Source organism: Dromaius novaehollandiae, chromosome 23 (assembly GCF_036370855.1).
Source record: "Dromaius novaehollandiae isolate bDroNov1 chromosome 23, bDroNov1.hap1, whole genome shotgun sequence".
NCBI classification, from domain to species: domain Eukaryota; kingdom Metazoa; phylum Chordata; class Aves; order Casuariiformes; family Dromaiidae; genus Dromaius; species Dromaius novaehollandiae.
The window spans coordinates 8,121,462-8,137,667 of NC_088120.1; the positions used below are offsets into that span (position 1 = coordinate 8,121,462).

The 16,206-nt window shown below is 42.8% G+C and overlaps 1 protein-coding gene across 4 annotated transcripts; it reads right to left on the minus strand.

Annotated features, from left to right (window-relative positions):
* Nucleotides 1-243: 243 nt before the first annotated feature.
* Nucleotides 244-16,187, minus strand: NIPAL3 (NIPA like domain containing 3). 4 transcript variants are annotated; one of them, XM_026098158.2, is made up of 13 exons: nucleotides 15,736-16,181; nucleotides 14,123-14,532; nucleotides 12,241-12,309; nucleotides 11,970-12,141; nucleotides 11,792-11,851; nucleotides 10,916-11,061; nucleotides 10,081-10,126; nucleotides 10,030-10,044; nucleotides 8,656-8,791; nucleotides 7,889-7,977; nucleotides 6,317-6,380; nucleotides 5,136-5,230; nucleotides 244-4,475 (listed from the first exon to the last, which is right to left on the minus strand). In XM_026098158.2, the coding sequence occupies exons 2-13, from the start codon at nucleotides 14,219-14,221 to the stop codon at nucleotides 4,276-4,278; spliced, it is 1,191 nt and encodes a 396-aa protein (XP_025953943.2). In that variant the 5' UTR covers nucleotides 14,222-14,532; nucleotides 15,736-16,181; the 3' UTR covers nucleotides 244-4,275. The 4 variants fall into 4 exon arrangements, with proteins under 4 accessions (XP_025953943.2, XP_064381163.1, XP_025953942.2 ...); XM_064525093.1 differs by having other exon boundaries at nucleotides 10,030-10,126; nucleotides 10,916-11,037; nucleotides 15,736-16,182; XM_026098157.2 differs by having other exon boundaries at nucleotides 10,030-10,126; nucleotides 15,736-16,180.
* Nucleotides 16,188-16,206: the final 19 nt, after the last annotated feature.

A 16,206-nucleotide genomic window follows, 5' to 3' on the forward strand; every position in this document is an offset into this window, starting at 1 on the left:
TGCATGAGTCCCAAAGCTGACACCAAATATTTTGAGACTCACAGTAAAAGTGTGAGCATTAGTAATGCAGTCCCAACCATCAGTTTTAGCAATTTGCATTTCCTTTACAAGTGTCTTGTTCAAGAAGGTTTTATTCTTTGGATGCACACAGTACCTATGCTACTAAACTAAACTCTGTCTTAACTCCTCTCAAGATATTTATGGCCAATTATACCTACACTAAGAATATTGAGCATGCCACAGTTCTATAGGTTTTACCAGAATCTTTTATTAAATTTCACTTCCAGAGATCTCACCTAAAACACAAATATACTTAAATGCACATGCAACATTGCTTATGAAAAATTAGTTATCCTTATAGTCCAATACTGTAAAGCTTGATTTATTTACACACCTTAATGTGAACAAAAGAACATTTTAGGCAGATCATTTTGTACATTCAGCCAACATCAGAGCTGTATTCCACAGCATAAAATTACATGTAAATATACATTGAGAATATATTAAGTGCTCTGGTGCATCAAAAAGCCACACAGTGTAGAGGCAACAGATGTCAGTTCACATTTGAGAAAGAAACTAGAAGAGAGAATTAAGGAGTTTTTCCACCATTTTAGTAAAGGAGGCAGCACTCAATGCATTTATGTGCACATTTTCAGCTCTGGATTCTGAAAAAGGCTGCATATTTGGAAATCTAAGCATACTCTGCTGTTTACAGTGCCCTGCCTCTCTGGAGATCAGCCCTAGATAGACTACAGTTTTGATATACACATGTTAAAATGTGCTTTACACCAACACATTATTTTTCAACCTGCAAGAAAGACTAGGATGTGGCATGAGGCTCTTCTCCTTTAAATTTTTATGTTCAGTTTAACTGTAAATGTTTGCTGCAGTCCCAGGCATGGCCCTTGTCACCTCAGCCCCAAGAACATTCTATAAAAAGTACAGATTTGAAGGTACAAATAGTTTCCTGGTTTTGGCTTGCAAGGAGTTTATTTCAATACTGAGCTATACCCTCCCAATGTTAAAAAGACGGGAGAAGTCCTACACTCAGTTTAAACAGATGTTTGTCTTCTAGATGCCCCAATTTATTCTATGTCTGGAAGAGAGGAAGCTTGGGAAAAAGAGCAAGGAGAGAGCATATAAAATGCAACAACACATTTCTGAATTCAAGTATTGAACAAATCTGGCAGTCCTACCACCATGCTTAACACAGCTAACACAAAGATGGCAAAGAAGCAACCCTTACAACATCAGTGCATTGAGTTTAGGCCCATAAGCCAGGAAACACCCCAGGCTGTATTGACCTGGTGCAGTTGAGTAATCTAACAATATTGTGATTTGTGTGTTGTAGAAACAGACATGATCTCCTGGGGAACCCTTTGTCAGAAGACTGCCAAAAGCAAGTCTCACTGAACATAAAGGTAACTGTCACCTGCAAGCAGAAATATTTAAACACATAAGAGTGACTGGGTAAATAAAGCAGAACTATAGAGGCAGGAGTCTTGCTCCAAAGACTTCCAGAGTCTTTGAAAGAAAAGGGCTAACATAGCACAAAAATATACAAATTCAGGTTATAGCTGGAGGAAGAATTCACCCAGAGCAGAAGACTGTCCTGGGGGTGCCAACGGGAGGCTCCCTGAAAGAAGGGGCATGTCAGGACAGCAGTCAGCCAGTGCTGAGGCCGCAGGGCCATGGAGAGTCCGGCTAGCTTGCAGTAACTACCGAATCGGACCAGAGAGCAGTCCATAGACAAGAGGTACAAGTGGAGGCTCAGCATCGGAGTAGCTCTCTCTGCCTGGCAGAGAGCTCTGTCTGTCTCATAATTTTAGGAATAAAGATAGTCCTATGATTAGAACAAAAACCTCACCAACTACTTATTGGCCAAAGTCTACATACCACTCAACCTCAGTTTTTAAACAGAACTAAGAAGCCCCAAGAACTGGGAAAACTATATTCAGTCACACATAGGATCATCTTAATAATAGAAGTCAACAGCGTAACATTCAGGCCCTTTAGATCAACTATTTTATAACATGGCAACCTCTATAGTAATTAAAGAGAGAATATTACCATGTGAAAGTGAAGTTTGTAGGTATGCATGGCATAGCACAGCTTGTTTTAAAAGAATATATTTCTGTGGTTTCAGAACCACTAGGTCAAAGCAGCTACTGCCTCATTGATTAAAACGGAAGAGATAAGAAAAGCCAGCATTCTTGTACCCTTCTCATTCAGCCTACCCTGTACTACTTTGTTTTGTATCATTAATGAACAAAAGCCGCACATAACTTCACAAAAAATTGATTACCAAGGATAGAGAGCCAAAGGTAGTAAATCAGTGTCATTGCAAGTCCAAGAAGATTAATGTACTGGCAATATTAGCCATTAACATTGTTATCTTACTTGAACATAGAAAGTATTGTGGACAAAAGAAAAGCAGATATTTCTTGAGGTTTCATAAGCCGTAGTGTACAGGATGCCACTGATAAGATCTGAATTGTCAGACATGCCAAGCTGGTGAAGAAACTTCACATAGAGGTACACATGCAGACACCAGGCATCCACTCTTTGCAGCTACACAAGAATGCCAAAGCAGTCTCAAGTATTTCCAGACTAAATTAGTATTCATAGCAGGCAAGGCAAACATATGCAAAAGAACAGTTCTGTTGTCATGTAAAATAGCAGAAATCTGGAATAACTATATACAAGTCAATGGAGTTCTTGGGAATTTTTGGTAGTGGGAGCAGAATCTGGCCATGAGTCTATTAAAAAGAAAAGCAGAAAGCCACAGTTGCAAGTCCAAGACCCTCCTGAAACCACTGGTATCAGTGACCACTTAAAATGCACAGAACACAGGTGATACTCATTTCAAATAAGGTTTCTAAATGCATGCAGGCACTGCTACACACACAGTCCAGGACGCAGCAGTTAGACTTAGAATTCTGTTTCCCAGCAAAACAACCATCTTTAGAAAAGATGATGGTATCAAAGTGCAACTGCCTAGAAAGCAGGTATAACTTGCATACACCGGTAAACATTGTACTTTGTCCCTTTCACAGGACAAGTTTCCCCTTGCATCTATTCTCCCTTCCTATCAGCTTCTGGCCATCTCTTGGAAACTGGAAAGATAAATATCGTGAGTACACAATGCTTCATAATTGTTACAGTTCTCATTGAGTGCTGGACCGTGCAAGCTTGTTTTTTCTTCTTAGGTCATTCACAATATTAGGCTGGTACCTTTTTTTGCTTTAGAAGGGGGGGGGGGGAGAAGAAGAGGTAGGGAACCCCTACCTACAAGATCTAGGCTGAGCTTTTTTTAAATTGCCAAAGGATTGTGGACATCTCTAAGCATCTAAGACCACTAAACAAAGTTAGAAATCCTGCCTGACCCAGAGAAAAAATAAAATGATTGAGAATTTGGACCTCTCAAGAACTACAGAAACTCCCATCAGCTATACTGGTCACACTGCTATTCTCATTTCATCTTGTTCTTTTACTTTACAGTGTTCCTTTTGCACCATTTGATCCAACTTGAAGCTCCAGCTATGAAACCAGAAAACTGGCAAAGAAAGTCTTTGTCCTAAGCTGCCTTATAATCCAATGGTGCTATAAAAACAATTCACATACTCAGTGCACAGGTTCAACACTAGTCAGAATAGTTATACAGGAAATGCCAAAGACTTAGCTTTGAAGGAATAAAGTAGCTTGCTTATTCTGATTATGCCACTCTGAAGACACAGTAAGCCCCGGTATTCTTGCTTGAAAACAGTACCATTTTATTGCCATGTTAAGGTAGTTTGGTGGTTATGTCAGAGACATGAGGATTTACAGCTTTTCCAGAAATCCTTCACAGTCTATATATGAAAGATTAAATCCTGCCTCTCTCACACTGTGGGCAGCTCCTGAAATTTTCAGTTTGGAGATAAACCCATTCGCAGAAAGGCTATAAATTGCACAGTCACTTCTCTTCCCACAGCTCTGCATTTCCACGATGCCTGCTATCTCATCGGTTTCATACAACCACAATACTGCACTCACCATTTCACGCTCCCAAATAGCGGCCTTCAAAGGAGAACTGTGATTCACTTTTTGCTACGACAAATGCTTTCAACTTCACAACTATAGAGAGTTGTTTATTAAAATAATCATCCTTGAAAGTTGAGACAAGCTTTAAACTATATCAAGGTTGGCATTACACTCACTTAAATTTTAAACTGAAAGAGGTAAATAAATAAAGGTCATACTTCTGACGATTCAAATCAGTTCCTTAAAGGTCACTCACTCCTTCTTGCTGTGTTCCAGCACTCGGTAGGGTGGAACAGAAACTCCTTTGGAACCATGTTGCTCCTGCACTATCGGCAATGTAGCTGGAGTATAAATTTCCGGCATGTTGTCATTGTTCTCTAGGGCACCGTAGGAAAAAGAAGCTTTGAGGTCAGGCTGAACTGCAATTCCTTTATCGTGCATGTTCTGCATGCCTGAAAAGAGCAAAGACAGAGATTAAATGGTTAGGAACAAAAGTGCATTCTTCCTGCGCTCTGTTAAATCAGCAAATTATATAGTCTCAGGGTTAGCGATATGTGGCTCATCGGTTCCTTGAGTGTTAAATGAAAGACATAGTGTTTTTCTGCTTAGCAGTAAAGCAACTAATAGAGAAATAAGCTTCTAGTGAATGAGGGATGGCAGTCAGCTATTTATCAAATGCTGCATATCTTTTATATAGCTCACTAGAAAGATAGAATAGGTGTATTTCCCCAAATAAATTTCTGCTCCTTCTGGCCTCTATCTTTTGCAGTGTACCTCTGTCCTCCCCACTTGGTCAATCTTCCTGCTTGAGTTGGACCAAGCCCAGTCCCAAGCAAATGCTCAAAACCTGTTTGTCTCCATCGCCTCCCCAGATAGGGCCCAGAATGAGTGGCATCCAAGTGGCATGTTATCCCTTCTCTGCTTCATGCAGAACACACCTATACCCATCACCAGGTGCAAACAGCAAGCACGAACAAGAGAAGGAAAAAACAGAAAAGAACATAGCTGCTTGATACATCAGGATACAGAAGAGAGATTAAGCATGAGTTTTCAGTCTGAAACCCAGCGATTAAAAAAGACAAGGTGATAAAACACTGGATTTTTACTGTTACCTGGCATAGCATCCATTGATATGTAAGGTTCAAAAGGTACAGATTTCTTCCTGTTTCTTGTGATCAAGAAGACACCTAGAAATGCTATGAGACACCTGAGAGAAGACAAAATCTGATGAGGTGTACGTGAAAAAGGAGAAGAGCCAATGTTGCATGTTGCTTTTCCTAAGTGCCTATCATGTAACACCACAAACAATTCAGAACTGAAAGAGAGAACTGTGGAGTTAAAATTACAGGGAGCTATTTCAGCTGAATAACCCTCTTCAACAGTACTGAAGCCCACTTAGCAACTAGCAGTCAGAACAACTCCACCTATCAAAAGGCAGTGAAAAGTTTTCACATTAATTATTTGATCTCTACTAACTAAAGGAGAAAAGAAGCATATCAAAAGTTGATTTGCTGTAATGAAATTCCAGGATTTAACAGTCTGAACTTCGAGGGATTTCCCACAGGTAAATATACTGACAATTGTCAATTTTGATTTTTCCAGTACATTGACAGAGAAAGGCAAGGTTCATAACATTAACCTCCCGATTGTTTTTTCTGTATTAATTTGAAATATATTTCACCATGTTCCCTCCTTATGGAGGGTTAATCATATCAAGACGCTGTGCTAGGACTACATGCTGAGTTACCCAGTAAATGTTTTACTGATCATATCTGCATTGTGTGAATGCTCATGCTGTAAGAAACAGGACTCCTTAAGTCCTGTCATAATTCAATGAAGGCTCTGTGCAAGACCTGAAATGGATTCCCTGGGATGACTTTTCTCTTGGTTATTCTAAAATTCTCCTAGTTTCAAGAGCAGGAGAGCTTAAGAATCTTCCAGCTTATCTTGAAGGGAATAAATATACTGTGAGAGAAAAGCTCCATATGCCTCAACATACAAACTGATCTCCAGTTACGGTCAGGAAAAGATTTCCTGTGTGGCATAAATGTCATACAATTGTGTGTGACCCAGTGCTTTGCAATTCCTCTAGAGCATCCAGCATCTTTCAGACAGGATACTGGAAACTGTGGGCCAGTGGGCCACTGTCTGTTCTAATAGAGAAAATGCATTCGGATTGGTCTCCTCTCCAAGACAGTGAGTGCAGCAGGAAAAAATATATACTTTTTTTCAAGTTTAGCCATATAAAGAAATAATTTTCAGTTTTTTAATCAAAGAAACTTTTTAAACTTACCCGAGTGCAAACATGCATATATGGAGAACATCTTCACCAGTGAAGTCCAAGTAGAAAGTTGCTCCTTGAAATAGAAATAATTCATGACATCTCTTTTCCCAGATTACATGAGCAATTAGTGCTAAATCTCCAGCACTGATCAATCCAGGTAACAAAGCATGTAAGAGTTCTACTTTTATAGTCAGGCACCTTTGTTCTTTTAAAGGTCTTAAAATAGAAGAAGGTGACTCAACATCTGCTTTAACAGCTATTGTTTATAGTCAAATTCTCAAAGATTTGTCAGTCAAAATAGTTATACTGGCATAACTAATATAGCTGCAAGTAAATAAATACAGCAGCACAACAACTGGTGCAAATCTTTTTATATTGTGGGGGGCAGGGAGTGTAGTACTAGAACTATTGCAGATCACTGTACTAACCAACCAGGGCCAGAATCTCACCGTTCAGCACTGGTTACCATATAAACACAAGAGACTGTATTTCCAAAGTGTGAATAACAAACCAAACAGGACCTAACGGCAACAGGATACAAGTTCTTGACCTCAATCCAGTACATTCAGGTCGTCCTGTAGGATGACAAATGTCCTCAGTGTTTTGGCTTCTTGTCCTGTTGACATCCTAGTCCACAGATTGTGGCTCCTACTCTTTATATATCTAATTGAAGCAAAGTAAATAAACTGACAAACCTGAGAGCAACATATGGCTGCTGGCATACATGACAGGAAATAAACAGAAGTCAGAGAGTAGGCTACAGACTCTCAGGACATTGAAGAAAAGGGTTAAAGGCAGTGTGTAATTTAAGGGGGGAGCTACTGCTCTTATATACCTAGAAGGGCATTACTATTTACACAGATAGGATCCATCTTTGTCTAGCAGAGGCACTTTTTCCAGCATATTCTTTTTTGGGTTTGCTCACATGCCCTCCTAACTGAGGAGAACAAAACATGAAAAAGCTACTCATCAGGTTTGAAGCCTAAGGGGGCTCAAAGTGCTCATCTTTGTGCATACAAAGCGAACTTTCCTTACGTGGGCAAGGGCCGAAATTGGAGTAATCTGTTCAGACAGAAAAGTGCGTATAAAGCCCAGAGCAGTTGCATCCTAGCTACAATACTAACAAGACTGTCATGAAAAGAACTGTAACACTCTTGCACAGAGGAAACAATGTATTTATACACCCTGCATCAGACACATTTTTAACAAGATCTCAATAAAAATACACAAGATGAAATTTCAGCTGTGTATCCAAGTTGCATGTCTAACAGAGCATACATTACCCTCTTCTTTTCCTATACACTAGTGTGACATGAGCAATACAGTTTCAAATGTAAGTATCCATGGACAAAAAAATGACAGATCTTAAGAGAAAGTTTTAACACAGTCTAATACCATAATTCACACTTTGAAAAAGAAAGAAGAAACAAAGCCAGCTGCAGAAAAGAGATGACAAGAAAATGCAAGTCATCGTCTTGCTGAGTATTCACCTTCCTAAGCTGCGAGGACTATTCTCCAAAAATCTTTTCCCCTTCCTTTAAAAGGGGCCAACACACTATCAATGCATTTGTGCACCATTACCTGCTGTGATCGCTACTGTTGTGGACAGGATATAGCCGATGCTGGCAATCTGAGAGGAGTCATACAGCTGTGAGGCTTGAGACAAAAATCTGCAATACAATGACAGATGACGTGTTGTTTTGGGAGGAGTACTCAAATGGTATAGTAGTTATCATGGGCTGGTATAGTACTCCTTTTTGGAGGCACATTTCAAAAGAATAATGCTACAAAATTTTAAGAAACTTAATCCTCTTTCTTGCTAAACCTGCAGCACCATCATTTGGAATTAATAAAAATGAGAGAAGAGACAACTTTATTGCTGTACTTGCTAAAGGCAGAAATTATTGCCATTGACCACAGGGCCAAAACGTCACCAACATTTTAAATAACTTCTCTCTGTTGCCACTGGCATTTTACATTATTACAACAACAGAGAAAAAAAAAGCATCATCATCAACAACACTGATACCACTTTGGTTTTCACCAGTGCAAAGATAGCATATTTGATCTCTCACCATTTCATTTGTACCATTGTTTTGCAAATACTTGAATTGTGTATAAATTTGGGATCTAAACTACTTGGCAGTATCACTACGTGGAATAGTAGAGAAGACCACTGTCCCAGGCTCCTGTGACCAGGATTTGAAGACAGGTCACAGAAGAAAATGGACAACTCTTCTCACTAAAACTTGCTCAGCATCCTCCAAATGAATAACAAAGAGCCCATCGATTACTGATCCACTGAAACCAGCACAGTTATAGACAAGAGGAGAGTGAACGTGTCTTACGTTGCCTGAAAGATCGCTGTAGCAACCATGCACACCAACATGATATAAAATATAGGGTAGTCGAGTTGGAGGTTTCCTTGTATGGAGACAACAATCATGCCTGCCACAGCCTTCACGGTCACAACAGTCATGGAACCTGTGAATATTTACCAAGACTCAGCTGAAGCACGGGTACATACTGAATGGGACAGAAACACTGCACATTTGCTCTATACATGACAGACAGCTGCAAACAAAACCAAGAGCTACAGGCACTTGAACCCTTCTTTTGCCAGGTCAAATGGGTTAGCAAACTGCTAACTTTATTCCCAACTCTGCAAATTCTAATACCAACAACTTTAGTAAACTGATCTTCAATATATCACTTAACTGTTTTGTAACACAGTTCTCTTGTTCATAGGATTGGGAGTATTTACCAGTTTTCTTGAACGTTTAAGTAATGTTGTACAATCAAGTGATGGGAGAATATAACAGTTTTCATTTCTGGTGACATATTGGCTCTGTTAGTAGAGCTAAAGAAGTTTTCAAAACAAGAATCAGAAAGAGCTAATATCCTTTCCAGTTCCTGTAAGCACAAGTCTAGGCCATTCAGAATTAGGATAGCTGCTTTGTTCACCCAGCCTTTGGAGCATGCAGTTACTGAAATCCAGCCTGGCACGGCTCACTAAAAGAAAGACACTGCAGTGATGGAGGATGTATAAATAGCAAAGCTTGAGGACTGTGACATAGATTCTCCAGCATGTCACAACTGCGTCACTGCCTTGCCATTATTCAGCCTTTTTTAAAGTTTAATTGACCCACCTGTTTCCTAAGAAAACAGATACAAGTAATATTCGGGCATTTCCAAAGCCACTGACAGGATCCCACTGTAGGCTATGGGAACCTCAGGAGTATCATCTTAGCCTATGCCCAGAGCCTCTCCCAGTTTAAATGGGGACATACTGGCATGGCAGAGTGTTTGTTATTTCTTTGATCACACAGCAGATCTTCATCAGAGCCAAAAAGACCCTCAAGCCAAATCTTTTCTTTCATTCACTGAATCTGCCCTTCTCCATTGAAAAGATTTACCACGCTTTGCACGCAGAGATTAAAGTTAGGAACGCTAATAGATAACTTGCACTTTCTGTATTTTGGAGGTTATATGTCCTTATGGGAAATAATCTTCATAGGGCAAAGATCATTTGCAAATATCCTAAATACCACTGCAAGATATTGGCTTTGTCTACTCCATAGTAACATTTCTAAAGTAGATTAATGTCATAAAATGCACCAATTAGGTCAATAAAGTTCCCTATAAACCACAGACGCTTTAGTTCACTGTAATTATTGTCATAATCCAGGGCTGGAATATTTTACAGGTGTGTATCAACTTACCCAGCAAGGCTACCAGGAGAAGAATAACTACAATGTAGTTTGCATTTTTCTCCTTGTAAAAATATAGTAGCAGGCAGAATATGATGATCTCCACAAGCTACAAAGAAAGAAAAATGAGTATATTAGAAAGTGAGGGGCAGGGTGCTTGTGAGGTGAGGGGGTGGCAGTAAGTGGGACTCTGAGCTAGTCAAATACTAGGACAAAACGAAGGAAAATCAGGATCCCACAAAATTATAGATCAAATTTAGCATGATCTCAGATTCTAATTAGATGAGATATTAAATAACTTCTTGGAGAATAGAAGCACGGGACACTTCTGAGATTATGTTCATGGTAAAGAAGCAAATCAAATAATCCTGACTGAACATTCACATTACAGATCTCAGCCTACTTTCCCTACAGAGGTTCTTTTCACAGTCCTTGCAGTGTGCACCATATCTAATAGCCAAGCCTATCTCCTTTAAAAAAGACTTTGTATTATTTTCAGTGGGAGCTGAATGTCTCCTGAGAAAGTTACTCTAGAAGAAGCCCAGATGTGAGCATGGTATTTGGGTGCCTCTGGAACAGCTGCTCTCTGCCTCCATTAATCTATTGCCACAGGCTGTGACTGGCAGGCCAAGGAGAGAGCAAGCTTTTTAAAAACCTTTTAGTTAAACATATTTAAATCCTAACAGAATAACTCAGAGAAAGAATGTAAGGGTTCCAAACTGTGCATGCAGGTGTCCAGATGCACTGCGGAACAGACACGGGCAAAAGCTGGTGTAGGTTCATTAATAAGTACAAGAAATACCGCTAGTAGCCATAAAGAAAAAGAATGCTTGAAATGCAACTCCCAATCAGGCATACAGCAGAAAACAGCTATCCCACGTTTTAGGGGCCATCTTACCATATACAACAGAAATGGCCAGCTCACTAAATGCCTAGTGATATTCTCTCCTGTCATCTTCTCATGACTATTAGGTCCAAATGTTATCAGCAGATAAGTTCCAACAATTGCCAAACCACAGCCTACAAAGGACAAAACATAGCGCCCTTCGGCAACCAAAGGACAAAGAGAAAAAAAAAAAAAAAAGAGAGAGAAAGGACAAAGTTAGTGGGTTAGTACAGATTCATGGAGTTAATATCGCACATGCACAATGACCATTAATGACATCATGCAGATTCCTGTGAATGACTCATTCCTCCGCCCTTCATGCCCCACTTTCAAAATATTAGAACTGAAAACCCCCCAGGCAATGCATGTACTGTGAGTTGAGAAAAAGAGCTCACGCCAGGTATCATCTGCTAAACAAACAGGAGCTAGGAGATCTACATCTGGAGCTTACCCTGCCTGGCACTGCCTACAGACCGGTTTCCAGGAAATGGAAGAATGAATGCCCCAGTTCTGCAGACACTTGCACACACATGAATTCAGCTGATTCAGTTGTGCCTAAGCTACTGCAGAGTCAAGGCCCAAGGCTATAGCTTCAGCCTGGAGAACCATGATTTTTAGATCCTGCTAATAAAAACCATTTCCGCGTGTTTCTAAAAGCAGTGAGACAACAAGATGAGATTCTGCAGAGTTGGCACAAGCCGGAAAAACAAGAAAATCCGTTTTTAACAAACAGTGGATGGAGTGACACATTTCTCTGAAAAGGCACTATAGCTAGTGGAGATCTTGCCATCCCTCTAATTATGATTCTTAAGAGGCCAAGCTGTATGCAGGATGGCTTATAAACAGAGTAAAAATAAATTAAAAAAAAAAAAAGACTGTATAACTTACTTAGAAAGTCCTTGGGCTTCCATTTTTCTTTAATAAATATAATTCCTATGATTGCACTAGCTATAAAAATAAAAGAACAGCAAGAAAAACAGGATGAGTTATATATTGGCCCAATTATCAGCAGTTTCACACTGAAATGCATGCAGCCTTGTGTGACAGGCATCTCTCTCCGCCTTACCTATAACAGACACTGCACTGAGTGGCACAATCAGCGAAAGAGGAGCAAAGGCATAAGAGGAAAACACTCCTAGTTCTCCCAGCACAAGCAGAAACAGTCCGCACCACCATGTCTTAGTTCTGAAGTAGGCTCGGGGGTCTTTGGAACCTGCCAGCCGGATGTGGCTGTACTTCTAGAACGGAAAACACAGGCACAGAAGCTTTGGCATGCTCAATGCTTTTTAAATGCAAGACGCTCAAGGTAGGATCAATATTTGTTTCGTGACACTTACTTGGAGGTTGAGCGCAATACTGATAACAAGATGCCCAAAAATAGCTAGTAATGCACCAATCAAGTTCTCCTGTAAAAACAAAGTAAATATACAGATATTAAATTAATCCACTGGACCCTGAAGGAGGTAGGGGGTTTTATGCAACCAGGAGGAGAACAGACTTTTAAAACAGTTCCTAGATCACCTGTCAATAAAATCCCTGTTATCTTCCACCTTTTCTATGTGATCTAGGGCAATCCAGGAGTTCCACGTGCCTCCATTCCAAAACAGCAAAACTTGGGTGAAAAACCACCTTCCCTTAACTGATAGGGAGTTAGCATGCATATATTTGCATTCTTCGCAGTTTCTCAGAGGCAAAGAAGACAACACTACACATAAGTCTGTCCAGTCACTCTTTCATTCAAGAAGTCTGTTCTCACAGCAATATTGTTGGCCTGCAACTCAGTGGAGCACAGATTAGGGACCTCTTCATTCTGTGGGTCATTTTTTTGGAACTATTTTGGTTGATCTACATCTGTAACATCTGCTGGATAAGGGTGTAATTTAGCCCATCTGATGCAGCAGCCCAATCACCACAGAAGATTTTATGCTGCTTTTCATATGAACCACTTATTCTGAAGTGAAAGGCAACAGGTAGAAACTCCTAGCAAGCTCCCAACCCCTTCCCCATTAGCATTCCTTGATCAGCACTAATTCTCACAGCCCAAAGACAGAATCTGAAATAAAAGAGGATGTAAAGCAGGCTGAGTCACAAAGGAAACGTACATTAGGAGTGAAACAGAAGAGCCTGAGGCCAGGCAAAGCCATTTAGCATCTGTGTTCCTCCAACAACTGCCTAAAATCTCATTAGATATCATTAGCACTTTTCACTTTAGTGCAGGTCTCCAAGATAAAGTGGAGTACTTACAAATGTAAACTCAGTTATCCCAAATCAATCAAAGTATTCTTCCCTCAACAGTAAATATATTATTCCTGCTTTTCTCACACAGGATAAAGCAATGACTCTAAAGTTTCAAGTTCACTTCAGTGGAACAAAAAGCTCTTTCTCAGGCTATAAGTAAGACTCATCCAAGCAGCTTCAGTCAAAAACACGTGAAATATTTTCCCATAAACAGACAGTGAAGTTGGTAGAAAAATGTCACAGTGTGATCACAGACACAGCCAGAGAAACTGAGCTCTGTTGGCTGGTTAATCAGCTGGACTACAGCTTAGAAGGCACGGCGGAGACAGTGCTGCTGCTGAAAAGCTCCTCAGTGTTGCACAGATTCGAGGTTAGCTTCTGGACTGTGAGAGTTTGCAACCCTGGAAGATGCTCACGACAGTCTGGTCAACTGCTCTACTGCACTTGGGACTGCTCCCAGCAAAGTACTTTTTCTGGTGAAAAAAAGACCTTCTTGCTGGGATTTTTAGAGCATCTTCAGAAACAGGGACTCAGAGGAAATTCAACTGGGAACAGCTCCACTTCCAGCTGCAGAACAAGGAGGAACTACAGCAACAGGGCTGTTCCTACCTCGCCTGCAGGCTTTGTGCATGACCGTGGGCAGAGCCACTTGAAGATACAGAACACCTCAATTACTGATGTGGGAGTTGGGCTGAAAAGGCACCAAGCCGAGTTTATTACATCTAATCACCTTCAGATATCCACCTGATCTTTTAATTACTGGTAATTCTTTCTCCACTTTGTCTAGCTCTTCAAGACACAAGATTTCTTTCTTTCTTTCACTGCTTATATACAAGGTGTGTAATACACTGGGGCCTCCAGGCATGGCTAAATACAAAGATAGTGCACTTTCCGCAAAAACTAAGCAAAATACAACATCCCATTATAAGCTTACTTGAATAGATAAGGCCTTCTAGGGGTACACTAGGGTAGAAATCTGACCTTGTAAGAAAAGGAGTCTGTGTGTGGCTGCACAGAAACCGCTGCTGTGGCCAGCGGAAGCTGCTGAAGTTGCAGATTTGGACCGTTGCCGCCTTCCATTTTGGTTTATTGGAGTGTTTGCTTTTCAGCCTCTTCAACGCTGGAACTGCTCTTTAAAGAGGAGACTCAGACTTTGGTGGAACTACTTCATTTGTAGCTTTGTACCACTTCTTCCCTTCCATCCTGTTTTGCTTAGACAAAGGACGATTAGTTCAGTGGAGCACAAGAAACCTCTCTGTAGGCTATCTGCCGCTTTTCTTCTCCCACCGCACTAAGCTGAGATGGGACAGGTCCCCCAGCCAGAAGTGTAGATCAGCCAGACTTTCCAGTGAGTTAGTGGGGCAGCAAGGTTATATTCCTCCAAGATGACACTAGGAAAGATTAAAAAGAAGAATCAGGTCAAATGAACTCCATGCTACAAAACCTGCAATGAAGTCCTGGTGAAGAACAGACCACAAATCTTACATTCGCACAGAAAATTCCCTGCTATCAAACTAACACCTGCACATATCATCAGAAAAGCAGAATTTAAATGGCTTCTCAGAATGTCTCAAACACCAAAACTCACACAGTACTTGGTTTACTTAAGCACACAAACCAGGTGAAGGCCCTGAAGGACTTTTATTTGGCTGGTATTTAATATCAGGCCTTCCATGTGGGAAGCTCTGATCAAAAAGCCTCTGAAGTCCTCCAAGCTCTGCTTTTCTTTTCCCTACTGCCTGCTGACCTCTGTTGTTTGTTGAGGACACAGCATTACATCAGTCACGCCATTCCCATGTGCAGCAGGTGACAGCACTCCTATTCACATAAACAAAGGTCATTTTAGTGTAATTGCTGGGAGCGGAGTTAGGAGGCTAAATTCCTGGGAGACAGACTCATTACAGGTGTCTGGAAAGCACATCACAGCAAACCGGTCTGAGATCCCTGCACACCACGATGGCTCCTTTCTCCAAGGACCTCAAGGAACCTCAGCAACCCTGAGGAGCAGATGATGGAGGAAAAAAAACCCTGGTATGGAGAAGGACACTCGGGTAGGGAGACTTCAGGGTGCCATTTGCACAGGTGACAAGTCCCTCTTGCTCTGCCAAAATGCTACCCAAACAGCAGGTGCTCAGCATCCCTTAGTCTCAGACCCCGGACACTTCACCCACGGTCACACCTTGAGGTGGCAGCACCCGTCCCACCCGCGGGCCACGAATTGCAAGCTCTCTGGAATAACTTTGGCCAGCGAGGGATCACGTCAATGCGTCCAGCACCACCGGCATGGGGGGGAACAGGGGCAGCAGGGTGGCCTGGCTGCGAGGGGGCCAAAACCACCCTGTCGTGAGGGGACAAACTTGCCCTGTGGCAAAGGGGGAGGAAAAGCAACCCCCCGCCCAACATGGCAGGGCCCGGCCGGGGGCCGCGGGTGCCCCCAGGACATGCTCCCCGGGCCAGGCCGCCCCGCGCAGCCCCGCACCCGCGGCCGGGCCCCGGGGGGGACCGTTTCCACCTAAAGCCCTCCCGAGAAGCGGCAGGAGAGCCCCGAAGCGGGCCCGCCCGGCGCCGAGGGGCGGTGCCCCCCCCGCGCTCACCTGCTCCCGCCGCGGCCCGGCTGCTTCGCCCTCAACTTCGGCCCCGGGCCGCGTTTGGGCCCTGCCCGGCCCCGCCGATCTGCCGCCGGCCCTGTCAGCCCGGGGCCGGGCTGCCACTGGCTGCCAGGCGGGGGTCGGGCCGGGCCCAGCCTATGGGCCGGGCCGGGCGGCTCGGCGGAGGCGCAGGGCCGTGACGAGGCGGGCGGCGGGGCGAGAAGGCGCCGCGGTTCCCGGCTCGCTGCTGGGGTGGCCTCTAGCGGCGGCAGCGCCCTGCGCGCGGAGAGCCCCCTCCCCCGGTTACCCACGGCTCGGCGCCGGGGGAGCCCCCGGCGGGGGCGGGGACAGGGCCCCGGCCCCGGCCCGCCCGTGCGCTTGGCGGCCCCGGGGGGCGTGAGGCGGCGCTGGCAAGGTGCTTCCCCCCGCCAAACCCCGAGGGCCACCTTAAAGCGCCTGCGCAGTCGAGGCTGCGCC

Excerpts from the sequence above, each read along its gene's own strand:
- NIPAL3 (XM_026098157.2), bottom strand. The coding sequence starts at position 14,221 with ATGGAAGGCGGCAACGGTCCAAATCTGCAACTTCAGCAGCTTCCGCTG. Across the intron at positions 7,978-8,655 it reads ACAGCGATCTTTCAGGCAAC|ATTTTTGTCTCAAGCCTCAC; the intron begins GTAAGACACGTT and ends ATTGTATTGCAG. Across the intron at positions 5,231-6,316 it reads ATATGCATGTTTGCACTCGG|GTGTCTCATAGCATTTCTAG; the intron begins GTAAGTTTAAAA and ends GTCTTCTCTCAG.